Source organism: Arvicanthis niloticus, chromosome X (genome assembly GCF_011762505.2).
Source record: "Arvicanthis niloticus isolate mArvNil1 chromosome X, mArvNil1.pat.X, whole genome shotgun sequence".
Classification (NCBI taxonomy): domain Eukaryota; kingdom Metazoa; phylum Chordata; class Mammalia; order Rodentia; family Muridae; genus Arvicanthis; species Arvicanthis niloticus.
In genome coordinates, this window is record NC_047679.1 from 114,601,904 (window position 1) to 114,629,017 (window position 27,114).

The 27,114-nt window shown below is 41.3% G+C and overlaps 2 protein-coding genes across 7 annotated transcripts in view; one reads left to right on the forward strand and one right to left on the reverse strand.

The window, feature by feature from the left end:
• Window positions 1–1,528: 1,528 nt before the first annotated feature.
• Window positions 1,529–14,142, forward strand: Cd40lg (CD40 ligand). Its single transcript, XM_034486157.2, has 5 exons — window positions 1,529–1,761; window positions 3,711–3,842; window positions 7,366–7,420; window positions 9,289–9,351; window positions 12,782–14,142. Exons 1-5 carry the CDS (start codon window positions 1,606–1,608, stop codon window positions 13,156–13,158), a joined length of 783 nt encoding a protein of 260 aa, XP_034342048.1. The 5' UTR covers window positions 1,529–1,605; the 3' UTR covers window positions 13,159–14,142.
• A 5,483-nt stretch (window positions 14,143–19,625) lies between these two features.
• The window catches only part of Arhgef6 (Rac/Cdc42 guanine nucleotide exchange factor 6), a 111,109-nt gene continuing 103,620 nt past the window's right edge, over window positions 19,626–27,114 (reverse strand). For all 6 annotated transcript variants that reach the window (XM_076918819.1, XM_076918820.1, XM_076918818.1 and 3 more), the window contains 3 exons: window positions 25,418–25,517; window positions 22,986–23,040; window positions 19,626–21,867 (listed from right to left, as the gene is read on the reverse strand). In XM_076918819.1, coding sequence (XP_076774934.1) covers window positions 21,727–21,867; window positions 22,986–23,040; window positions 25,418–25,517 — 296 coding nt within the window. In that variant the 3' untranslated portion in view covers window positions 19,626–21,726. The remainder of the gene's footprint in view (window positions 21,868–22,985; window positions 23,041–25,417; window positions 25,518–27,114) is intronic.

Here is a 27,114-nt window from a genome sequence, read left to right on the forward strand (position 1 = left end):
GGCTGATCTTCACAGGGTCTTTGTAAATTGAACTTTCTATAATTATGTCAAGTTGGCCTGGGGCACAGCCTTGAGCCCAAGTATGATCACTTGTCTAAGAACCAATGCTTGTGACTTGACTGATCAAAGTTTATCATTTGCTTTGAAGCCACCTCTTTAGCAGATGTAGTGAAAAACTGCATAGGTTTGGGCCCAGGACAGGATGCTGAGGCGTGGGAGGGGAAGACAGCAGGTGCTAACTACAGCATCCCTAGCAGAGCAATGTTTATATTTCCTATTTGTCTCTTGAAACAAGTTTGTAGGAATCACCAAAGCAATTTTATCAGTTTCTATACAGGGGGTTGGGATGTGGGAGAGAGATTTCCAAAGGTGCGTTTAGCTTGAAGGCTATCTGATATGACATCACAATTGCCATTGATACATGTATAATCTTTTGACATACAGTGTCACGACCTGAGGTGGTTTGGCCATTGTTAGTTTGTTCATCATATAGAGTTAGCAATCATTCGGAAAACTCATTTCTTAGGCTCTGAAAACTGTTAAAAATGGGGATAACTATAGATTGTATAAGATACCTCCAAAGACTTTTTCCTTAGCATCTATATGCTGTCTTCTCCAAAACCTATGCATTAGGCAAAGCAGGTGGCTGCCCTTTGTGTAGGGGACCTAGAGAGGCAAAGTGACTTACTGGGGGTCTGTAGGAATTTATTAGTAGAGCAAGGACTAGAATCCAGGTTTCTCAGCCAAAGCTCGGTTTTCTTATCCTTAGCCACACATCAGTATAGTGGACTTTAGCTGTGGAGACAGGGGATGTGGCTAAGTCAGACTAATCTTTCTCCTTTAGCTTCATTCCCCAAGTTTTTGTCTGATTTCCCAAACACTGTACTAAGTTTGCTTTTCAGCAAAGGTTTTTTGTTGTTGTTGTTGTTGTTGTTGTTTTAACATAAATTCTCTTTCTAGTTACATCTTATTTAGTAAGTGTGGAGCCATTTTTTTTTGCTTTATGACATGTAGTTTTGACTAGCAAAGCTAGGAAGATTTTGTTGAGCTTACAGATTAAAGAAACAAAGTCTTGAGAATCAATTACCAGGCAGCACACTGGGCGTGAAATCAATTCTTATTTTTGCTAACATCTGTTTCTTTACCTTTATACCAGGTTCCAGATTTATGTTAGTAAGATTGAAATTGAAATGAGTTTATTACTAGTGGACTCATTTGTCACTTTCCTTGAAACTGGTGAACCCCAAAATTTAGACAGCAATAGGAAAATACTGCCATTGTCTTTTAAGAAGTCTGACATTTCAAGGCAAGAATGAATGTATGGAAGAAGAAACTCGTTTCTTCTTTACTAACAAAAGGGAAAGCCTAGAAGTGAATGATATGGGTGTAATTTAAAAAAAGAAAAGGAAAGAAAAGAAAAGAAAAAACCTTTACGTAACTTTTTTGCTGGGACAGAAGACTACGAAGCACATTTTCCAGGAAGTGTGGGTTGCGACGATTGTGCGCTCTTAACTAATCCTGAGTAAGGTGGCCACTTTGACAGTCTTCTCATGCTGCCTCTGTCACATTCTTGGTCAGAAGATACCATTTCAGCTTTCAGCCAGCATGATAGAAACATACAGCCAACCTTCTCCCAGATCCGTGGCTACTGGGCTTCCAGCAAGCATGAAGATTTTTATGTATTTACTTACTGTTTTTCTTATCACCCAGATGATTGGGTCGGTGCTTTTTGCTGTGTATCTTCATAGAAGATTGGATAAGGTAAGGTGACCTACAAGACTTAATTAGCTAAATTGGGGGGGGGGGTCTTATTGATCTGTGGACAGGTTAAGTTAAGTCCTACCCAAATGGTGGAGAACAGTAGAAACTTTAAGTAGATTGATAGTCTTGTGGCAAAAATGCTTGCTGTCTAGAAAGTGGGACCTCCAAGTTTTGCCTTGGACTAAGACCTCAGAATCTGAAACCAGACAGTCTGGCTTCAAATCGTAGCTTAGCTCTTAACTGCTCTGAGATTCTGGACATGTTACTTCATATTTTCATTTCTCTTTCAGTACCAGGGAATTAGAGGTAGACATGGTACCCATGCCACAGATAAAATGATTCTAGCCCTGAAAAGGACATAGAATAGAGCCAAACCAGCAGCAGCTAGTTAGTTCCGAAAAGTTGCTTCCAAAAGTAAACTATTTTTCTCCATAAAGACAACTTTAAAAATGAGTCCCAGGAAGACAACTTTAAACAGTGATTCATGAACAATGCTCCTAATCTGCCAATTTGTAAAGTTGGAATCTGCTGTCTGTGCAACTCCTCAATGTCAGCTGCCATTGGAAGCTGCTCTGTGCACCTCTGTTACATGGTTAAATGATTGGGTATATAAAGACAAAAGAGGATAAGAAGGTAGCAGACTATTAAAAGTAACTTCAGGATTTACCCTGTTTCCATGTGCTGGTTCATACCCACTGAGGGGCTTACGGGCTGTGATATGAAAAGCTAATCACAGATAACTAGGAGAAAAGTAATCAAGTATTTATCTGTTCCTAAAAGTCTGGAAGTGAGGACAGTGGCTAGCCACCGACAAATGGGTAGCAGTCTTCTCTCTGGGACCCTTGGCTGCCCCTTATTGAGATGAGGTTATAAATGAAGGTCATGAAGGTTCTATCAATATAAGGAGAGGTAGCAACAAGTAATGAGAGTGGAGATATTCTGCTTGCCTATTCAAACTGGATTTCACTGCAGAGCACAGAGACAGGTTTGGTATCTGTTTGTTTGTTTGTTTGTTTATTCATATGTGGCCTGAAAGGCTTTTTGTCAAATGCCTGTATATAGGCCTTGAGAGTTGTGGGGAAGTTGTAAACCATACAGACTCAAATGTGCTGTAGTATTTAAGTGAACTTTAAATGACACGCAAAGCCATTGGCAAATTCCACCTTAGATTTTGTTTTGATTTAATTTGGTTGATTTTGAATTTTTCTCCCTTTTTGAGACAGTTTCATACTATAGCTCAGAATGGTCTGGAATTCACTAGATAAACCCGACTGGCTTTTAACTCACAGGAACACTCCTGCCTCATCCTATAAGCATAGAGATTACAGATATGTTCCACTATACCTGTATCAGTTCTTATTTTGAAAGTTAAGAATCTGCACTTAAGGCAAGAAGAAGTTGTGTGAAATTAGTTGACAACACAAGTTAATCACATACATTTAATTACTCAAATATTAAAAAAAGAAAATATCAAATTCACTTTAGGGATGAGAGGTAATTTCTTTAAAATGCTTTCTATAAATACTGAAGAAATGAGAGATGTAATTATAAATTCATGTTGTGAATGAACACCTTTGTGATGCCCCATGTTATGAACACTACCATGAAGTAGGCAAGCTAGCTCAGCAACAAACTACTTTAAGGCTGGTGGGAAACACGGCAATTATAGAACAAGGCTGTTGTGGTACACTGAGATGAAAAGTTGTTAGAATAGCTGTGATTTCTATCCAGAGGCACAGATAATATGACATCAGAATCACTGGCTTTGTAGACTGTTAAATGGTAGGTGCCAAACAGCAGTAATCCAGCATAATAACTTAATATTTTCCCATTTACACTGTCAAAGTCCCCCTCTTGTCAGTGCCATGGAAGCAAATGTGGAAGCAGATGCAATTAGCAGCACTCGTCTTCACTATGACATTTCTTACCAGCCTGTTATTTCAAAACAGGTAGAAGAGGAAGTAAACCTTCATGAAGATTTTGTATTCATAAAAAAGCTAAAGAGATGCAACAAAGGAGATGGATCCTTATCCTTGCTGAACTGTGAGGAGATGAGAAGACAATTTGAAGACCTTGTCAAGGTAAGGTTTTCAGTTTCTGGCTGATTTAACTGAGAAGTTTTAGTACATTTCCCAGTTCTACAGACTGAATTCTGACCCTGGAAAGGTTTAAACTGTAAGCAGGGATAGTGGTTACGGCTGCGATGTCAGCACCTGAGAGGCCAAAGTCAAAGGACGGACTGCCATGGTTCCAGGACAGCTTGGTCTACAGAGTGAAACATTATCAAAATGTACTGTGTATAAACACACTCATGCACATATATACATGTATACACACACATACATAGGTATAAAAATGTGTACATACAAAAAGAAAAGAAGACAAAGCCTCAGAATAAAATGAAGAGGAGAGCTGAGTTGGACATGTGCATACTACTGCAACAAAACTCAGTTTTCATTCTTATGTACAAATGATGTGTAATCAAATAACGGAGTTAAGAGCTCAAGATCTTACTTCATTTGTAAATTCATGACACATATGGTAGTCATAGGACAACTTGGCTTGGCCTTTACTCACTGAGCCACTTCATTGTCCTCGTCAAAGCTTATTTCGGAACTTAATATACATCCTCCTATACAGTCAGCAAGGTGTAATTTAATCTAATGAAGAAGAAGATTCTAAAAGCTTATTCCTAGGCCACTTACTGGGATCCAAATTCAGTTCAAACCTGCCACTGACTTTTAAGTTCTTTATATTAAGCTAGAATGTATTTATTTATTTATTTTAATTGTTTGAGACAGTCTTGAGTAGCCTAAGGTGGTCTTCAACTTGTGGAAGACTTGTATGTAGCTGAAGACTTGCTCTCTGGATCCTCCTGCTTCTAACCTCAGGCATGCACCACTATGTCCAGTTTAATCTAGGTTTTAGCTCTGTGCAATGCTTAATTGTTTGTACCTTGTGTGTTAAGCCCCTGTTCTAAAATGTAAGATTTACATAAAATCCTTAGCACTTTATTTGTAAGACTGGTGAGTTTAGGAAATGTCTTAGTTTCTCCAGTGCTTACATGTAGAGCCCTGGAGGCTGAGACTCTCTATAAGGGCACTACCAGCGCAGGCCTTCTCTCATTCTGTGATCAGCCTTCAGTTTCCTTCAATGGCAGCGAAAGTGGCTTGTTCTTTTTCCCTTTTCTCCCTATTACAGAGAGGTTTCACAGGTGACCTGCCAACTCCCTTTGTCCCCATTCAGGTCAGATGTAGAAAGCTTCCAGAATCATCTACCTAGGATAGGAGGCTTATATGGAAAAAAGAAGTAGACCTTTTTAGGTATCTGAGCCAAGGCTCTAGGACTGTACTTTTAACTTGTCCACTATGGAGCCCCAAGCAATGCCATCTTTACCTACGCTATATAAAAGCTACGCTTCAAGGGTTTTCCATCAGTTAATCCTCCCCTATCTACTGCTTCCCCTTTAGGTCGCCATTTTCCTAGATGTATCGCTTAGAAATAGGATTTGGAACTGTTGAGCCCAGCAAGTCAACTATAGACTAATTCCAGATTAGAGTTGTGTTTTCTTAGCTAATGTCAGAGAAATTTGGACCATGAGCTGTCTGGCCCAGAATAACCTTGACGTCACAGGGCCTGCTGGGGTCCTAGAAATACTCTGGTGTAATTCTCAGTTCTTAGAATTTCAGTCTTCTCTTTACCATCTCTACAAAGTGGTCAGCCAATTTTCAATTAAATACCTCTCACGACGGAGAGCTCATTAACTTCGGAGACAAGTATCATGGAGTGCTAACTGTGGGAGGAAGACGCGAGTTGGGGCTCATGCTAGGGAAAGTGGAGGCATCACTTTAAACAGTGTAATTACATAGTAAAATCTACTTTGCTCTCTTTCTAGTATGGTCAGTCTCATGGTTACCTGTCTACCAATTTCTGAGGTGTCTTTGATTATCATCAAATCATTTCCATTTCAGGTTAAAGAGCACAAAATAGCCTTATCTGCCATGTAAAATTTCTACGAAGAGAGAAATTATTAATCCAAGATTTTTTTTTTTGAAATTTGACTTTAAAAACCCTTTTGATTGAAGTGACGAGTGAAGCCACAAAAAAAAAAAAAAAAAAAATGGCTCTGGGAGTGTGAGTGGGGGAAAGTTCACAAAAGTCAAGGCTGGGTGCAGACAAGACAAACTTTGCTGATTTCACGTTTTCACCTGGGCCAGGCCCCAACAGCACTGCAACCATCTAGCCTAAAAGTACCTCAACTTCAATCATCACACACTAGTGTTTGAAGAGACACCAAAGAGAGCTTTGTTTACTTGTCAGCTTGCAAACATTTTCCTGTTGCTGCATTGTCATGGTGCCCCCACCACAGCTCAAATGGAAAGTTGATCTGTGGGGCTCTCCATGCCTTAAGCCCTTACATCTGGCAACCAAGCTGAGCCTATAGTTAAAATAGTCAAGAGTTAACAACAAAAATGCTTTCTTGGGGTAAGGAATGTGAAGGAAAGGCCCAACAGGCATTAGGTTCCAGGACTGGCAAGAAGCATAGGACTATCAGATCTGAAAGCACTACTGTTTTCTTCCCCTGCCTGTTCAGAAGAGAGTGATGTAACAGATTGAGCCAGGTCTGTGAATGGGACCCTACTTTCTGTACTTCATTCAAGCCTCAGGCCCTTGGTTGATCTCATACTTGCCAGGCCTTTGATTCAGTCTTCTTAAAATGGCGGCAACAGCCTTGATCATCTCTCAAGATGTACTAGCTTCCTCAAGTATGTCCAGCATTCTTTCAGGTTATAAATAAAAGAAATCTTTCAGTGTTGCATTTAGTAGGCACTGTGGTACATGCCTGCAATTAGCATTTGGGAGGTGAGGCAGGAGGATCAAGAATTCAAGGTCCTCCCCAGCTTCCTAACACATTCAAGATTAGCCTAGGCTTCCTGAGAACCTGCCTTCAAACGCACAAAACAACCTGCATGGAATTTTCAAAGGGAAAATAAAATAAAAATAAGAAACTAAGTGTTCTGAATACCACCAGCATTAGAGGGTCTATCTTTGCTGAATGTTAATTACTTTAAATAAGCATAGGCCATACAGAGTAACCACCCACAAAATACATTCAAAGTCAAAGTGTAGATTTCTCTCCTATGATCATGTTGAAATCTTTTCTTAAGAGGTTTCAAACTAACCTGATTCTAAGAGACCTACAGCCTGCATTTTGTTTGATAATATTCCATATGCCAGTTTTAATGGTTGAATTACTACCCCATTCAGCATTATTTATCAATATCTGTCAAAAGGCAGGAAGGTCAGGGTCATAGAAAGGGTCAGAGTCACAACCTCTGATCTGGGAAGAGCACTGTAATAGAGATAATAAGGCCTGGATTTTGTTTCCAGGATCTCCTCTGGGTTTTCTGAGCTGTCAGCTCATCTGTCAGAGCCAGGGACTTCCAATTGCTCTGGTGGAATTAACAGCAGCGTCTTAAGCTATATTATAACCTTCACCAGAAGCAGACAACACAGTACTGAGAATCGAGAAATGAATGATACCTTTAAAACTCCTAAAACAAGCTTTGGTCAACTGATCTTTCACAATGATTCTTCTTTTAGGATATAACGTTAAACAAAGAAGAGAAAAAGGAAAACAGCTTTGAAATGCAAAGAGGTAGGTTGCTATTTACCAATTTCGATAAATGCTTTAAGAGTGAAAAGAAGCTTTAGATTGAGCACATGAAACAAGGAACATTTAGTTCCACGAATAAAATGAAAGACATTTGTTAAACTGCCACATTCTCAGGCCTCTGTGATACAGAAAGGTTTTTATGTCCATGTCGATAAGGAGATGTTCCTGTTAATACTGATCAGAGTAAATATGAAAAAAAAAACCCATATTGAATACCTTTATCCAAAGGATCACACAGTTTAGCTCCACCTTCAGAGGACCAAATAGTAAGAAAGTCATCATTTGGTAAAATTGGCATTCATCTTTCAATGATAACTAGTGTGTGGGAGGACAGTACCCAGTGGGTCTTCTGGGATCAATGAATACAGAATGGCTACATTCTAATCTTTGTCTGTTCTTAAAATGAGAGTGTCCTGAACATCTGGAGGTCATGAAAGGTCCTTGATGGCTCTCAATTCCAATACTGTCCTGAGAATATGAATGAAGGCATTACTGAGCATATAGCCTCTGCTTAGACATGCCTAGAGATAGAATACCTTATGAGCAATAAGACATCCTGGTCTATCTTTAAATAGCTCTAATAATTATATTAAGGTCAACATCTACTCAAAAAAGTCTTACCTCCTAATTGTGTTCCTCAAAAATTTCCTGGAACATACACTTATTGGACACATTTCTGTTCTTTGGGGATGTATGGAGCAAAGAATAATTACTTCTCTATACAGCAGCTGTCTGGACACGGGAGACAGCTACCATGGCCCCAAGTGTCCATTGAACTTATTCATATTCAAGCTAAACCTGCTCAACACCTTTCACTGTTCCCTTTAGGATCCCTTTCAGCCTCTTTCCTTTCTTAGTTATTCCCTTTTCTGAACACTAGTTTCTCTCATTCCTTTTAGATTATAGCATCCCCAAAGCAGTGCTATCTGAAGTGTATTGAGTAGCAGAAAAAAGAAATGGTGCTGTTGCAGAAACTGTAACATCACAAGGTTATTGAACACAATGCTGCAACTACACAATTCTAATGCATATGAAAAAGTTGCATATGTAGAAAGGTATGCTCTTTTCTCAGGGCAAGAGAGTGCTCAGAACCTGTCATAACCACTGGTCTGGATGCCCAGGGCTCATCGTAGTCCCCTGAAGCTTTCATCCTCACAGTGACTACAAGGCATGAGCAGTGATGCCGTGCTGGCTGTTCATTTCAGTGAGATTTGGAGGAATCATCCTTCAAAATGGATGTTTGTCTCCAGACAAGTCATAAAGCTGACTGAATTGAACTTCCAAGTCAGACAGAACAAAACATCCTTTGTAATATACCGACAAAGTTCTCAGCACCAGGCTCACAACTGGAAGGAAAGTAACCACAGTTTCTACATTTAGCAGATGAACACTTTTAATTTGGAAGCAAAGCTCTTGCATAAGAAACAGAGCAAGATTTGAAAGTCTGGACGGTCATTTGACCCAACCAGATACCATGATTATAACACTAGCTCAGTATGCAGGTACAGCATTGTTGTCCACTACCACACCAGTGTATGGAAGCTGTTCTTGAAAGCAAGATTCAAGGCAGATTTAATAAAGACCAATATTTAGCCTGTGTCTATCTGCGCTAAGTGGAATGGAGTATTAAATAGGAAAAAGGCTCTATGAAAACAGCTAATTCAGTTTTTGAGGTTTTTTTTAGAAATCACATTTTCCTTCATTGGGAAGGATTCCAGACCAGTTATCCTCCCTTTAACATAACTACTCTAGCACAGCCACTATTACGCTGTTACAGAACTGGACCCATCAGTTCCATGAGCTGTTGTATATTTCTTTGGCCTGACAGTTAGTTTTTGGTTTCACTTCAGGTGATGAGGATCCTCAAATTGCAGCACATGTTGTAAGTGAAGCCAACAGTAATGCAGCATCTGGTAAGTCCCACAACATCAGAGTGAAAGCCACTCAAGTGCGTGAGCATGTGTGCGCGCGTGTGCGTGTGCGTGTGCGTGTGCGTGTGTGTGTGTGTGTGTCGGGGTACTCCAAAGCAATGCAGCCTAATCATTAGGCATTTTTCTTCCTCCAGGGACCAATTTACCAACCTACCCATATAACTCTCCATACATTGTCCTTTGTTATCAGAGTCAGCTCAAATGCACAGATGGGACTTAGAGGGACAAAGGAGGTGGGAAACAGTCCCTCTGTTCCCATTATGTTTTTTTCTCAGTGGCCAATTCTAAATGATGAATGACTGGGTGGAGGAACCATTATTTTGCAAGCATAAAAAGAGATGGCAGGTAGTGACCTCCTCGCTGGGAACATCTCTCTTTCTAAAAACCTCTTCACTGTGTATAAATGGGCCTCAGGAGGTCTTTTTTTGTCATCTGTCAATCCCTGTATGATTAACCCCAGTTTCAGTGGGGCTGACCTCAGGGAAATTAAAGGTAAAAATCGTTTTGTAAAGATCAATAGGCGCTGAGACGTTAGATTTTTCAATGAAGTAACAACAGATGGCATACTGTGGTCTTTTCAACACGAATGCTTTTATTTCCATATGTATTCTACCATCATCCAGCCCTTACTTTTCCCCAAATCTCTACTCTGTAATAGCTAGTACTGTAAAATGAATCACCTCTGTAGATGGATGGAAACATGTAAGCTAGCATAAAATTCTCCGTGTACATAAAGGCATGAGCATGGGCTCAGCCTTAGAAAGCTTCAGCAAAGTGCTTTACAATCGAGTTCTAAATCATGTGTGTCACTTGTGCATGTACACGCACAGGCACCTGTGTGTGTGTGTGTGTGTGTGTGTGTGTGTGTGTAAGAGACAAGGCCACAGAGAAACAAAGGAAGACACTGTGTTGTGCTGTTTTTGAGGTGACTCGAGCTCCTCCGTGACTATAACACAGCAGCACATATATGGGGTCTTGTGGCTCATGCTATATAAGAGTACTAGTTAGGGAGTTTGTGAGCACCAGGGTTTAAAAGCTAAAAACTGCTTGCTAAATGACTTTAGGCAAATCCCATTCATTCTGCGGCAGTTTCCTTTCTCATCTACTTCATAGAGTAGTTTTGAATATCAAATCAACTATTGTGGAAGAAAGTTATATTATTAAGCTATGCTATACCTGAGTAACATGTCACGACTTAGCTTCCTTCACTGTGATATCAAGAGAGTGACCTAACATTCTTCATACCAGTTGTTCTTTTAATATTTATTACTTTTGTCATATATACTTCTCTCAAAAATATGCTTATGGAAAAAAAACCACAATTATTGCTGTGACCAGAGAAGCCACTCACATATCATGTTTGCATTAGATCACAGCAAAAGAGAAACCTCAGATCACCTCCTCCTGGTCTTTTGTCCGCCTGCACCCAAATCTTTTGGTCCTTGGATATACTTAGTGAAATTTTGAATTTTTCAAAAAGCATAGAACTGGTACTGCCTGCCTGTAAAATATGTCACAGTCTATATCACAGTAGATGCAGATCTGTACAGGACAACCTAGGGAAAATAATACAGTGCGCTGCCACCCCAAATTTCTCATTCCTTCCTGGGCATGATGCTACAAACTTGACCTATATCCCCTAGTAAGAATCAAAATGAAATAAGGAATTAACAAAGTGGCACATTATCTGTGATCTCAGTGCTAGGGAGGAAACAAAGATAATAAGTTTAAGGTCACCCTAAACTATAAAGTAAATTCCAGGCCAACCTGGGTTCCATAAAATCTTGTCTTCCCTCAAAAGTAGACAAATTCAGAGACAGAGGCAGGTAGATCTCTGTGAGCCCTAAACTAGACTGGTCTACATAGCAAGTTGCAAACCAGCCAAGGATATCTAGTGAGATCCTGTCTCAGAAAAGAAAACAAAAGTGCAAGTGGGTAATCTATTTATTAAACAGAAGAGAATCTGGCTTTTTTTCCGAATCAAATGGTTCAAAAGTGAAAACATCACAAAACAACATTTTTTTTATAGAGAATTTGAGGTGCAATGTATCAGGTGCAATGAGATGCCTTCTTGTGCAAAAAGAGGAATCTTAACCAATAGTATCTTATGCCCTAATATGTGTAAGACCATCAAATAAAATAGTTGGAAAACCTAAAGAAAGCAAATACATCAATACGTTTACTTCTCCTTGCCTCCCACCCCTCACCCCCATCAAATCTAGCTGTGGAAGCTGAGATTTGAAATTGGGTGCACATGCCACTTTGAACCCACTCAACAACTCAGTAGAGAAAAGGGCGCACTGTTGGTGGGGACTCTGGCCTAGCCGCAAAAATATGGGTACTTTCAAGTTGGTGGTACCCACTACAATGGGAGATCAAAACACAGTTAAATGAGCACATGGTTTATTTTCATACTTCCTTGCCTATTTTAGGCGTGGTCGTGGGAGGCAGGTCAGGTTTGCAACAGCGTAAGGTAGAAGGAAGAAGTGGGGTCTTGCCTCTGAGCTGACGCTAATCTAGGTAGACTGACAACTCTAGTTTTGTAACATTCACGATAACCCTAAGTATGCTCACTCTCAGTAGCAAGAATTTTATGACATGCATGAATCTGAAATCATTTGCACTTCATTTTAAAACCGTTTATTTGTTCATTTATGTTTGTGTACATAAGTCTGTGTGAATGTATACATAGGTGAAGGGTAGTGGGGGTACACAATGATCAGATGAAGATGCCCTTGTCTTAATCACTCCACCTAGTCTCCTGGAGTAGGGGCTTTCCTTGAGTCTGGGACTCATGTTTTCTCACGTAGGTTGGGTGTCAGCATGTCTCAGTGATCTCTTTTGTGCCCGACCACCCCAGTCCCTTTTTGTTGTTATTTTGAGGCAGGGTCTCACTTAGCCCAAATGGGTCTCAGAGTCAGTATGTGGCCAAGGATGACATTAATCTTGCACTCAAGATTCTCCTGCCTCAGTATTGTCTGGGAATTCTGAACACACATCACCAGGCCTGGCTGATCATTTGCACTTTCTTAAATTCAAGGGAAAATTGGTTTAGAGAACTTGAGAGAGAAGAAAAATTTTGTTGTCATCTGCCACTTTAACCTTTTCAGGTCTCTGAAACATGCTGTGATACCGTCCCTGTTCTGTTGCTTCAGAGTTAGTGTCAGGTTCCAATCTGGGGAGATCAAGTGACTTGCCCAAGCTTGAAGGAAACCCAGATTGGAACCTGACACTAACTCTGAAGCCCATATAAACTTGCTATCTGTAATCCCTTGTGCCTCTGAGGGCCATAAAATGCCTTGAGAATTCATTCTCAAAGAAAGTCGGCATACAACCGTAAACCTTATTTTCTGTTAGAATATATACCATGCAGTGCTTATACTCACCAGAGAATCCCCTCTTTTTCTTACAGTTCTACAGTGGGCCAAGAAAGGATATTATACCATGAAAAGCAACTTGGTAATGCTCGAAAATGGGAAACAGCTGACAGTTAAAAGAGAAGGACTCTATTATGTCTACACCCAAGTCACCTTCTGCTCTAATCGGGAACCTTTGAGTCAACGTCCGTTCATCGTCAGCCTCTTGCTGAAGCCCAGCAGTGGATCTGAGAGAATCTTACTCAGGGCAGCAAATACCCACAGCTCCTCCAAGCTTTGCGAGCAGCAGTCCATTCACTTGGGCGGAGTATTTGAATTACAAACAGGTGCTTCTCTGTTTGTCAATGTGACTGAAGCAAGCCAAGTGATCCACAAAATTGGCTTCTCATCTTTTGGCTTACTCAAACTCTGAACAGTGTGCTGTCCTAGGCTGCAGCAGGGTGGATGCTGGCAGTCTTCCCTATACAGCAAATCAGTTAGGACCTGCCCTGTGTTGAACTGCCTATTTATAACCCTAGGACTCTCCTCATGGAGAACTATTTATTTGTACCCCGCAAGGCACATAGAGCTGGAATAAGAGAATTACAGGACAGGCAAAATCCTAACGGACCCTTCTCCCTAAGAACTTAACAATCTGAAACAGCAACCCCACTGATGCAGACAACCATAGAGCCCTAGGAAAAGACAAAGCCATAATGCACAGATGACAGAACTCTGATGAAACAGGAGTTAACGAACCAAGCTCAGTTTTGTTTTTGTTTTTTTTTTATGGGTGTGTCATTAAATGGACAGTGTACTTGTCTTACTGGGAAAGATGCAGAAGGGCAACTGTGAGCCTTAGCTCATAATCTGCTATGGTTGACTTGGGGTCCCTATGGCCCCAGCAGGCCAGGTTCTAAAGTCTCCCACGGAGAACTGAGAAACTCTGCCTCCACCTTCCTCCCAATACCCCAACACTCAGTATTTCAGTGTCTCCACTCTCATTCCCCCTCTCTCCTCCCTCCCTCTTCCTCTGCCTCCCTCCCTCCTGCCCCCTCTCTCTTTCATACACACACACACACCACAGACACCACACAGACACCACACACACACCACACACACACACACACACACACACACACACACACACACACACACACACGGAGTCAGACTGTTGTTGGCTACTTCTCTTATTATCTACCCTGTATCTGTCTACAGCACTGTCAGGGCAATGTAGACAGCAGCCCCTGGCCTGCCCATTCTTCCTGATGGAATGACTATATTTAAAGGAATCTGTCATAGCTCCCTGAGATCTCTATTGTTTCCATAGTGAACTTAATGATTATGTTATTATTTATTTTTTGATTAATAAAGATCCTCTAACATTATTGTTGTTGTATAGCTCTCATCCAGGTTGTGAGGAGGAAGAGGAAGTATTTGAAAGGAATTTTATCAACTATTTTGGAGGGGGGAGGCTGTTGCCATAAACTTAGTTCTCAAGCTGAACATACAGCAAGTTATATAGGTAACAGAATACTCTCTTCAAGTCTGCCATGGCCTTTGATAGATGACATGGAACCCCGGTCAGTGAAAAACAGTCTCTTCCTCTCTTCCCACCTTGCTCTAAAAAGCTAGAAGGGGACTGGACAGAGGTCCCTAAATGAGAAGCAGGAGTCAACCTTTTAACAGCTGTCTAGGTGGCTGTGCTCTAAGCAAGAAGAAAACAGAGCTGGAACATCCTGAGGGTGATTTTTTTGGCTCTGAGTCTCTCATTGAAGTCGGGTGCGCGCGCGCGCGCGTGTGTATGTGTGTGTGTGTGTGTGTGTGTGTGTGTGTCATTTCTTGCCACCTCCAACTGTGATGTAAGAAACTACTATGTAAGAAACTCAAGAGTTTAACTGGTAGAATGTTTTGCTTAAAAGAAACATATTCATCCAAAAAATACTAATGTAGAAATAAAAAGGAGAAGGAGAAAGTGTCTTTTTCCTGTCCTTGCTCTCCAGTCTTGTGGATGACACAGTTCTATCTTGACTAGAGCTCTTGTAATATGAAGACTCACTGAAAAGCTGAAATGGTGCTGTACAAGCCTGTGTGTCTGCACACATTCCCAACAAGAGACTTTTGATATGAGCAAGAGTGATGTGGATTTAGTAACTCAATAGAAATATATAGACCACTTTATAAACAGTATCTCCTAGAAATAGCTGTACAAACAAGAACAGAATACCCCAGGCATATTTTTTTTTAAAAAAAATCTTCATATAGTCATGTTTTCTTGACTTAAAGATTACCTGTGTTTCCACCTACATTCTTGTGCCTCGGGAATGGTTATCTTCCAAATTAGTTCTACTTCTAGCAAGGAATTTGCTCAAAACAGCTGTATATGGCTGGGTGTGGTGGTGTGCACTGCAGATACCAACGTAGTTTCAGAGAGATGAAGGAGAGTTGCAGCAAATTCAAGGCCAGACTGTTTTACCTAGTGAGATTCAGACTAGCCAGGCCCGCGCACTGAAAGTTTCAATTAATTGATTAGTTAAATGATTGTAATAGTGTTGATATAAAATGCTGCATTTTCTAGACTACCTCCTCTTCTCCTATAATCTCTACTGCCCTCTAGAGCCACTTCCCACAGCTCCATCCCAGACCCCCCCCCCCCAACCTCTGGACCTTGTTACTACAAGCAGCCAAGGGCCCCCAGCCTCTCATCATATTTCCTCACAAGGTCCCCTTGCTCATTCAAAAGTCTCTAACTGCAGCTCTTCACTGTCTCCTGTCCTATATTTCCTAGGATCTCTCTGCAAGAGTTGTGGTTTTAGTAACCACTTTCAAGTTACTGATGAAATACTTTGGAGGTAGGAGGTGTTTGGAGTTTGATTTGTTCATTTTGGCATTTTTTTTGACAGGACCCAGGCTAGCCTAGACCTATGTGTCCTTTGCAGGGCTTGAATCCATGACGATCTTCCTCCCTCCAATTCTCATCCTCCTGGGACGGCAGGAGTGAGCCACTCAGTTAATAGTTTGGGTTTTTATCTGTCCCCTAGAAGTCTCCTCTATCTCTCAGCAGTGGGCTCAGGCTTTGGATCTTGCTGCTCATGTGACAACATCTTCTGCAAATGTTGCTCATTCCACCGATTGCCATCTTCCTCTATTCCATTTAAACAAGGCAGAAGAAACCTGCCTTGACCAAGGATTCTCTTGCCTCCCGCTCCCACGTGCTGGAATTATAAGCCTATGCCACCATGCCTGATTTGTTCAGTACTAGGGGATTAACCCAAGGCTTTGTGCATGCTAGGAAAGCAGTCTGCCAGCTAAGCCACAGTCCCTAGCCCATAGTGCTGGCTTTATAGCCCTGTTACTTCTACATTCCATGGAAAGGTAGAGGAGAAAGAATTGAAATACACGCTCATTTTTGTTTTGTTTCTAAACAAAGAGAAAATGAGCAAGGTATAAAATATTGCAGTCTTCACTGTCTGATAGGAAGCAAGGAACCACAAAATGCAAATGTTTGCTGTGATATGCTTTCCGGACAGGAGGACCCAACTTAAACAGAAGCAGCAGTGCATTCCTGGGCTTCAAGTGGGAATGGATTTTGTGGTGTATTCAATCATTGCCACAGGACCCAATCTCCTATGTTGAGAGCTGCTCTGTCTTTGAAGAGGGAACTTGGAACCGAGTTGCTGTTTTGCTCCTCTTGTAGGATTGTGGTTAGCTCTGGAGCTAGTCAGAATTTTAGTTCAGGCTTCACAATTGATCAGTTTTATAACCATGGGCAAATCGTTTAACCTGTCAGTTAGTATCCGCACCTGAAAAGTTGGCATTTTTTTTGACAGGGCCCAGGCTGGCCTGTGTTCCTTGCAGGGCCTGAATCCATAATGATCTTCCTGCCTCCAATTCTCATGGTGAAGATATTGTTTTTTGCACAGTTGATGGGGTTGGTGAGGGTCAGCAGAAAGTCCAAGTAGACTGCTTTCTCGGGCTCATCATCAAATGAAGCAGAGTGTGGAACCCATAACAGTGGCACTGCAACTGGGTGAGGGGAGGGGGCATCCTGAAGTAGTGGAAACTTCAGTAATCAAGGATCCTACTCTGTAGCTCAGACATCCCGACAGCCCTTATCTGTGAAGTAGAAGGAAGAAGACACTGAGTGTGGAGTGAAGTGAAAGCAAAAAATACGAAGAAAGAAGATAGCAGGAGAAAGACAGACCTCTGTGAGGGGGGAGAGGAAATGGAGGGGGTAAAGGCGGGGAAAGGGAAGGGGGGCGAGTGCAAAGGGCCAGGTGCAGCAATACACATCTGCAAATCTGTAACCCTAGCACTTGGGAGGCAGAAAACTAACAAGTTCAAGACCAGCTTAAGCTACTTGACTTATTCAGAACAGTTTGAGCTACACAGTGAGATACCTTCAAAAACAAACAAAAGACCACTTCAGTTGCAAAGAATAGAGTTTAAATACAACAGAGAAGCCACTTTGGGGTATTGAAAAGCAATTCTCCAGATTTGACAAGTGTTCACTGGTAAACTAGAGATGTAGTTGAATTCATAGTGCTCACATATCATGGGTTTAATACCCACCCCCTCATGATACCTGGCATGGTAATGCGTATGCATAATCCAAGAAATCAGAGGCAGTGGCAGGAGAATTACAAGTTCAAGGTCATCCTGGGCTACTCGGTATATCTGAGGTCAGCCTGGAGTATACAAAACCCTGTCTCAAACAAACAAGCAAACACACAAGCAAACAAACAAAAGCAAAAATAAACACAAAATGGAGCCTCTTGAGGACTTCACAAGGGTTGGCAGCTTATATAGAAGCAGTGTTTAATGGGTACAAAAGGCAGAAGAAATGTGTTATACAAAGCTCTATTCCAAGAGGTAGACCAGAATATAGGCTCAAATCACACCTCCACGGTGAAGAAGCACATAATTCAATATCTCAGCACATTTATTTACCTGTAAGATAGAGATTACAGCAAGGAAGACCTGACAGTGTTGTTCAAGGCTTACATGAACCTAAATATGTGAACTATTTAATAGAGTGATAGTATGTGGGAGTTAAACTTAACTGTTCAAAGCAAGAAAGAACCAGCAAGGTAGCTCAGGCAGAAAGTTAATTTTGTATCTACAAAAATGTGGTGTGTGACTCTCTCTCTCTCTCTCTCTCTCTCTCTCTCTCTCTCTCTCTCTCTCTCCTGTATGTGTGTGTCCATATGAGAGAGTGGGGATGTAAAAGGTATATGTCGACATCAGGTATTGAACAGGACTCATCTAACTTTTGGATTCTTGAACTTCATTTTACTATTATAACATGTTTGTGATAGGTAGGGCATGCACATGCAGCATCCCATGGAGGGAGAGGGTTGAGGACAACTTTGTGGGAGTGTCTTCTTCCACCTTTGAGTGCTCTAGGGATTTAATTCAAACCATCAAGCTTTCAGGATAGGTACTGCTCAGCCACCTCACCAGTCCTACCGTGGTTTTGGAGATAGGGTCTTTCCCTAGCCTAAAACTTGATGAACAGGCTAGGCTGGCAGGCCAGCAAGTCCCAGGAATCCACCTGTCTTTGCCATTTCAGTTCTGAGACTGTAGGTGCAAGCCACCACAACACTATTTTGACATGTATTCTGGAAATATAGCTTAGATCCTCCTGCTTTCATGTCAAGCACTTCACCAACTGAGCTATTTCCCCCTAGCCCACAGCTTACATACTTTTCATCCTACCTGCTGACACCAGAGATCACAATTGAAAATATCACACGTGGACAAACCCTTGCAAAATACAAAGCTGGAGGAGCACTTGGAAAATGAATGTATCTCTCCTAATGTTGGAAGGAAAATTGTGAGATGTAGTTCAAGTAGTATGTAAGTTGAAGCCAGAAGATGAAAGATAGTGCAGTTAAGGAAAATTCTATGTCACCAGTGGGTGACATTTGCTCACGACATTACAGGTATGATCACACTATGAAGTAGAACCTTAAGTGGAAAAGGTAGGTTGGGGTAAGGCTGATGAGAGTGGACTAGCTAAAATTTCCAACCTCAACCTACTCCTAACTATTTCTAAAAGAAACAGAATGATTAAATACTAGGCACTACATCAAGATCTAGAATAACCTAAAGCTTGTTATGGTGGTAAGCATACTTTGAGCCAATCACTGGACAGCCAGAGGAAGACATATCTCTGTGAGTTAAAAGTCTGGCCTGGTATGCAGAGTGAGTTTCAGGCTAGCCATGACTACACAGTGAGGCCTTGCTGATAGATAGATAGATAGATAGATAGATAGATAGATAGATAGATATGCATTCATAAATACATAGAAAGATAGATAGTTAATGGAATGATAGAAGAATCTATGAATAAATAGATGGATAAAATATGGTATATACATAATAGAATGCTACTCAGCCTTTAAAAAGAAGAAACTAATTTGTAACAGCATTAACGAACCTGGAGGGTATTTTGCCAAGAGAAATAAGCCAGGGAGAGAAAGATGAATGCTACATAATCTCATTCATTCCTCACATGTGGCATATAAAAACAGAGACTCATAGATTTGGAGGGGAAAATAGGACTTAATAAGGGCATGAGTGGGGAAAGAGAGAGGATAGTATTTTGATCAAAGTGGACAAAGTTTCAGTAGAACAGGAAGAATTTGTATGTGTACAATACAGTGACTATATTTCTTTGTCTATTTCAAAAGAGTTAAAAGCAAAGATTTTCAAAGTTCTCACTACAGGCATTGTAATAGTTGACATACATGAATGCCATGATATATGCATGGAATGAAAGCTCAAACCACTGTCACCAATAAACAATTCATATTTGTCAGCTAAAAATAAAATGACATTTAAAGAACAACCTTCCTCAACATCAGTCAGCAAGAAAACAAAACAAAACACATGGTCTTATTTATAAAGCACTGTTTATTCTTGTTTATTGAAAATGTCCATTTTAAAAGTCTTTAAAATAAAAACAAGTTTAGAAAATCTGAGCTCCTATAAGAAGGGACATAACAGGGGGGAAACTGAAGGGCCCTTAATGGCAGCAGTTTACTTACAGAGTAACAGGAACCCATTTATAGAGTATTGTAAACAACACAACTATGGAGACATGACTGTGGGGTTAACATGGCTTCATTTCCTTTATATTATTTAGTGTAAGCATGGGCAGCCCACTTCACAAGTTTCATAATCCAGAGTACCAAGGGCCTCTCCTCAGAAGGGCAAAGTCCCCAAACATGCATATGTACACATCCTTTATGAGACCTTTCAATGTCTTAAGCAATGAACTAAATTATTTGGTGACCACAAAAGTGTTTTTCCTATGGACAAAATTTGCACATTGATTGCAAACTATTGACTAAGCACAGACAGGACACATGTGAACATCTGGGTTGCTATTGTTATTCCTTTTGTAAAAATGTTTTACATGAAAGATGTCTCATAGAAATCCCTGGGCTTAGAAACAGGACAGCCGTTCTTAGAAACCTGTACTCTCTAAGCTTACAAAGATGGCTGTATGCAATTGTCTGAGGTTGGACTTCAGGAATTCTCCATATCTTGTGGGTGCTATGATGTCGGCCATGTAACACGGGACAATAGCACTGTACCATGAAATTATGGAGACCATGAGAGCCTCCATACCATAAAGAAGAAGGGCTCCTCAACAAGCTTTTAGGCCTCGAGGTTTTGAAACAGCACTTACAGGCCCCAATCAAATATACATGTAAGCCTTTGGTTGGCATTCTGAATCTCTTTCCAGTGACTTTGCCATCTGACCAAGTTGTCTTTCCATCTGAGGAGGTAGGAAAGAACTGTACTTCTCCATCCTTGGCCCATTTTGACTTGTGTTGAATTTAGATATACAGTGTTCTTCTGGGGCTCTCTTCAAAATCTGCTTTCTCACAGGTCACTTTTTATGAACTACTTACAAAGTCAATGGTTTGACATTATAAACAACTTGAGCAAACTCATTTCAAACAATCAGCTTCGCTGACAACCTACTCAGCTAGGAGGGGCCCTTTAACTCAGGGTCTATAATCCAGCTCATCATACTAGAGGCCAATGATGACTCTAACCTCTCACTGCAGAAACCAGAGCTTGGTGAGATGGGATGGAAGGTGTGTACTGAGGGACAGTATCTTCTTACCCAGGTTGTTTAGAAAGGTGAAAAGGTTGTCGTTGGATATTCAAAGTAAAATCACTGCTCATAGTAACTGTTTGACAAAATAAGCAAAGCAAATCCATGATAGTTTACACCCCACTTTGTATGGCTGGCTAAAAGCACGGGGTTGGGGAGAGGTAGAAAACTTACATAGAGGCAGAGGGCTGCGCTGTAAAGCTACACTACACTAGGGACATCTGCTTCATCAAGCTGCTCTGCCCTGCTACTGAGGGTGGACTGCCTGAAGCAATTTGCTGATAGACTTGGTGCTGGCGTGGATGGTTGGAGTTGCTACCACACTGACTTTAAATGGACACCAGCACAAAGAGCATGAGGGCACTACTGTTCTTGATCTTGACAGACAACATGGGCAATAAGGTCTTAAAAGGACTGAAGGGGGCCATATGACAGTCCAGGGGAGTGTGGTTGGGTCACTGGGCAAAGGTGTTCATTTTCACCTACTCTAGACATAGCCTGAGAAGCTTAGCCTCCAGCAAATTAGGTAGTAAAAGGCTGTGGGGCATAGCAAAGTACAGGGGCCATTTTTTTTTGCCACCACCTCAGGCTATTTCCCCTGTTAAAACAAGTGTCAATCAACTGATAACCAAGCAATAAATGCTGAATCAAACAGTGGAGGGGGTGGGAAGGAGGGAGGGAGGGAGGGAGGGAGAAAGAGAGAGAGAGAGAGAGAGAGAGAGAGAGAGAGAGAGAGAGAGAGAGAGAGAGAGAGAGAATATCCCAACACCACAAAGCACAAAGCCCAAGTGCACAGTTAAATCATTCAGCTGGCCATTTTAACAAGTGCTGAAGGCACTGTGCTCAGCTGCACAGCGATGGTGATGGTTATGGGAGAATTGAGGTCTTGCTGCTGGATTCAGCTCGAATGCATTCATCTGTTTGCTTCAACAGCTTCCGGACCAGCTTTTCTAGGTCCTTCCTCGACTTCAATTCTTCTTCCAGACATTGCTTCATTTTTTTATTCTCCTAGAAGGGAAAAGAGTTATTCATCATTGAGCCAAGACAGTCCTTCTCGGGGTTCCCTCTCCTCCCCCACCTCCCCCTGTTCCTCCTCCTTTTCCTCATGGCATCCTTTACTCTGACTACATATTCAGAGAGCAGGCTGTCTCTTGGTCCTCTGCCTGTGTGTAAGCAGCCTCATTTAGGATCACTTTTCTTTCAGTGCAAGTGTGTGCTAAGAGGTTTCCCAAATATCTCTAGTGCCAACTTCATCTTCTGAGTATCAGACCCACAGCACCGTATCCGTGAGGCAGGTTGATCTAGAGAGATAATAAGCACCTTCAACTTATTATGTTCTAAAGGGAACTTAGTATAACCTCCTCTATCACCCAAAACCTTTTCCAGTGCTTCTGGATCCTTGAAAGATTGCCCATCATAGCTTCTGTAATGTCTGTTCTCTCCGAATCCCAGCACTGTGCCATTATACAAGTTTCAACTCTGCAATGTCTCTTTATATTTGTTCTACTCCTCATTGGCCTCACTGGCCAGCCTCAGCTCAGGACTTCACCATGCCTCATCCAGAATTTGCTAAGCATTCCACAAGTTCTCCTGCAGGCTCTTGACTCCCCTCTTCCCTATGTGTCCCCTTCTCACAGGTACAATCAGACTTATCACATAGGGAAACTGTATATCATGGAACATAGGACCACAATACCCATAAATTCACAAATCACTACAGACAACTCTCTTTTTCTGTCTTTCCTTCATTCCTTCTTTTATCTTTTATCCTTCATTATTCCCCCTTTGTTTCCATGACAAGGTCTTACTATGCCAGGCTAGCAAACCCATGATGCCCTTGCCTCAACTTTCCTAGTGGTTAGGACTGCAGACAGGCACTGCCATACCTGAGCTTGCTTACATTATTTTAAAATGTGAGGGAACAAGAAATCAGTATCTAAGTTTGGGACTCTGCTGAATATATCTAAATAGAAAGGCTTAAGGTCACATGGTAAAAGAAATAAAACCTACCTGATACCACAAAAAAAATACCAACTCTCCTGGGCTCTTCCTGAATCCATCTCCCAGTGGCAAAGAAGACAGAGCAATTCTATCATCTGAGAAGATAACTTTTAGTAATGCATTACCTGCTTCAGTTCTTTGACCTCATCCTTCAAGGCATAGACAGTATCAACAAGGCTCCTAAAATATACAGAGAAAAATTCATAAATGAATGGTTGGTACTAAAGTGTTGATCAATAAGCAACCTACAAGTCTCTATAAATACAGAGATGGAAATATCAGTGGGGTTTCTACCCGATGGGGAATATCCCGACTGTGGATGGTCCACATTCTTTCTCTTCATAGAAGGAAAACTCTCATCATGCATCATGCCCATTTCAATACCATGTTACAGCATCATTTCTATACTGCCAATTTCTCTTCCCACTCCCAGCTTGTGTGGTCAGAAAACAACAGATAACGGCCATAAACATTGTTTTCTTTTCAATTTGAGGATATAGTTGACAAATTAAAAACTACATATTTAAAGTATACAGCATGGTGCTTTGGTGGGTTTGTCTTATAAAATTATGCCATAAATGAAGTTATCACAACCATCACCACATGTGATGATCACATACCTATGAGTATGTATGTGTGTATTGAGAACACAGGTCTAAGCTCTTATATAAAAGATATTATTAACTATAGTCACTGTGCTGCATGTTTGATGGACTAAAACTTACCTATCATATTATACAATTGAACATTATAGGGTTTGTTTTTATCAGCACCACCTATTTCTTTTACCCCCTCCAAGTCTCTGGTAATTACTAGTCTACTCTGCTCTTGTGAGTTCAGTTTTTTAAGAGTCCTATCCTATGGCTTTATTGCTGCAGCCTTAGAGTAGGAGTCAATAGTACTTACAATATAATAAAAGCTATCACAAGACCCTATGTACGTGATAATAGCCATGCTATGGTATTGCCCTTTTCATTTAGTTAACCTCACATAACAGAGAATCAGGACATTAAAAACATCATTTTTTAAAAAATGAATAAGTTCCCTAGTAAGTGGTGGCATTCTTTGCTTCTTGATTTTTTTCAACTCAAGGAATTTACAGATCTGGATTTCAGTTGGGGACTTTTTAAAGATTAATTTTTATAATTGATGTATGTGTTTATGTGCACGTGAATGCAGGTACTCAAGGAGGCCAAAAGAGGGCGCCAGACCCCTTAGAGCTGGAATTACAAGCAGTTTTGAGCTAGCTGCCCAACATGTCTTGTAAACTTAACCAGGGTCTTCTGAAAGATCAGCTGGTGCTCTTAACTGCTAAGCCATCTCTTCAGGCCCTAGGTTGTAGTTTTAATCCTGTCACTTACTATCACTCTGAACCTGTGTAACCAGTTTCCTTCTGGTGCCTATTGCTTTCTTTACATATGAAATAAGGATAATACTACATTCCTTAAAGCCTTCACAAGGCTGTGATGACTACTACATCAATAATAATGTTCTTAATAACAGTAATTACATGGCTGTATACATGGCATAAAGTTTTTGAGTGCTAACTTTATAAATTATATTTGATCACAAAACAACTCAGAAAGTATTTCCATCATTCCCATTTTACAGATGAGGAAAACAAACTCTGAGATGTGGAAGAGGTAGCTCAGGGTGACACTGGCAATACACAGCAAATTGAGAACAGAACTTGGACTCTAGCTTGTTCTCTAGGGCTTTGGCATAGAGCAGGCATGGAAACACATCTACTATGACAAGTGCTGAGAGAGGCGATGTCTTATGCAAAATCAGGCCTGACTCCAGAAATAACTCAAGTATAAAAGAGTGAGGTTTCTGGCTACTCCATGCTTCTTTATGAGGTAGAAAGTATTTAACCTGACACCAATGATACTGTGCAAGTTGGGCCATAGGCACAGTTTTCCTGAGCCTTATTTTCTTCATCTGTGAAAGTGATGAGTTTTCAACCAGATCACTTTAGGACTTTACAAAAGGTCAACTGTGGGAAAGTTGAGCTTCTTACTGAAAGATGTGAACAGTAATGCTATAGGCAGGCAAATTGGTGCTAAGGCCTTCCTGGGTATCTCCAGACACATGTGTGGAGATCTCTGGTGCTGGGAAGCTGCTGACTGCACAGAGGAGCAGGAAGCTTACAGCCCTTTGCTTCTGCTTGCCTTTCCTCCTGCCTCCCAGGACCTTCCAAGTGTATGCTCAGCAGTGAGGTCCCTCTTTGTGGAGAAAAATAAGGACCAGGAAGAGGGAAGAGAAGGAAGAGGAAGGAGAAGGAAGAGTCCTTGAAGGCCCTTCAAGCCAGGACTATGTGCAGCACCCCTCCATGGCCTCTGTGTCAACTCTTGCCTCCAGGTTCCCCTCTTGTTTGAGTTCCTTCCCTGGCTTCCCTTAGTGTTAGAGTGTGACCTGACTTGTAAGTGAGATAAAGAGTTTCCTCCTCCAACTTGTTCGTGGTTATGGTGTTGTATCACAGCAACAGAAGCCCCAAGACAGCCTGTCATGCCTACTTTAGGCCCCAGACATGTCAAGAAAAGAACACTCTACTCACTTCTCTTCAATGATGGTCTGCCCATTACTTCTGGTTTCTTCAATAATGATTTTCTCTTCCTCAGGGAGTAGTACTTGTGGAACAGAATCTTTACGAGTACCTGTAAGTGATGATCACGATCACGTGAGTGGGGGGTAGGGAGTTATAATCAGAGGCTGCCCTAGGTCTTTGTCCCTATCCACTGTAGTTACAGCAGTGATGTTCTTCATGGCCTTGTCATCAAAGGGCAAGCATGCCACTTTTATATTTTCCTGATATTTTTTTTGGGGGGGGGGGGCTCTAAATGACCAAATGACATTATTTGATCTTCAAGAAGGGGAACTGAAGTGGTAGGAGCCCCAGACTTTTCTCTTTTCCCTTTCCCAGAGGAAAGAGCTCATCCGTGGTCACTCAGTCTCTGCATGCCTCTACGAGTCACACACCACATCCTATGATCATTGGAAATTCTTTAATTTCAGTAAAGATTGGGCCGAGAGCAGCACTGTTCTGAGGTACAACATGGTGAAATGGCTTCAGAAGCAGCACTCGTTCCTTCTGCAGTCCTCCAGGAAATGCAGAGTAGTGTAAAGCTATTTTGGTGATGGGTACAGTGGAGCTGGGAGATTATCATACCAGCAACAAAACTCAGGCATCTTCACTGCTCTCTGCCCACATTGTCTATACAGCCTGGTAATCTAGATCCTTTCTCTCTGGATTCAGGGATGTAATCTTTGGTCTGTCTAGGTCACTGTCTAGATCACTGTTTTGGGACAGTGTCCTTCATAGACGTACACATTCACTGCTTTTTCTTGACCACTCCTATCTCCCCAGAGGTAAGATGTGTTTCCGTGTTCAGAGACTAGCTCTTCATAAGTATTCAATCAGTATGCAGAAGATAAATGAATGGATAAAAGAATGTGTACAGCAAGCCAAGAACTGTCAGCTCTAGGGAAACAGAACATTAGACTGGGGTAGTGCTGAAATGTTGGCCATATCTGAGTGTCAAGCAGGACATTAGATACTTCCCACATGTACAAAGGAAGGTAAGAAGGAGGAACAAGACTGGTCTTCTTTAGAGCAGATCATATGCCTGAGCTTTTACTTTTGAGTACATGGATAGACTCTACAACTAGAAAAACAAGTGGTTCAGAGGTGAGATAAGGTCAGAGTTTGTATGAGAGATGCTCTTCTGGTGTCTCTTCATCTCCATCTCCATCTCCATCCTGGCTTTCACAAGAAAAACTTCTCTCACTTTCCTCTCCCAGCTCATCAAAACTTATTAGAACCGAGCATTCCAGAAGCTGCAGCCAGGTTGCATCTGTGATGCAGTGTCCCTGTTCACAGTGAAATGTATTGATTTCCACATCAAATGCTTTCCTTTTGTGACAGCCTGTGAGATGTGTTATTTTGTGTTAAGCCAGTCTCTTATGAAATCTCTCTCATACCAAGTAAGCAGCTGGTCAGCAACTGTGAAAAATACAGCACTGGGGGGACATTCACTCCTTGTGCAGATGTGAGACACTCTCTAAAGGGGCTACATCAGTAATGACATAAAGTCTGTGATGAGAGAAAACAAAACAGATAACCCATGTGGCCCGGATTGGGAAAAAGACAAGGTTTTGCCAGAAGGTATCATCTAGCTTTCAAGGCTAGAAAAGCTGTTTAGGCAAATGCCCTCATCTTATAGCTCCTTGAGACATTTGTGAGGCATCTCAGCT

Excerpts from the sequence above, each read along its gene's own strand:
- Cd40lg (XM_034486157.2), top strand. The coding sequence starts at position 1,606 with ATGATAGAAACATACAGCCAACCTTCTCCCAGATCCGTGGCTACTGGG. Across the intron at positions 7,421-9,288 it reads CAGCTTTGAAATGCAAAGAG|GTGATGAGGATCCTCAAATT; the intron begins GTAGGTTGCTAT and ends GTTTCACTTCAG. Across the intron at positions 9,352-12,781 it reads CAACAGTAATGCAGCATCTG|TTCTACAGTGGGCCAAGAAA; the intron begins GTAAGTCCCACA and ends TTTTTCTTACAG.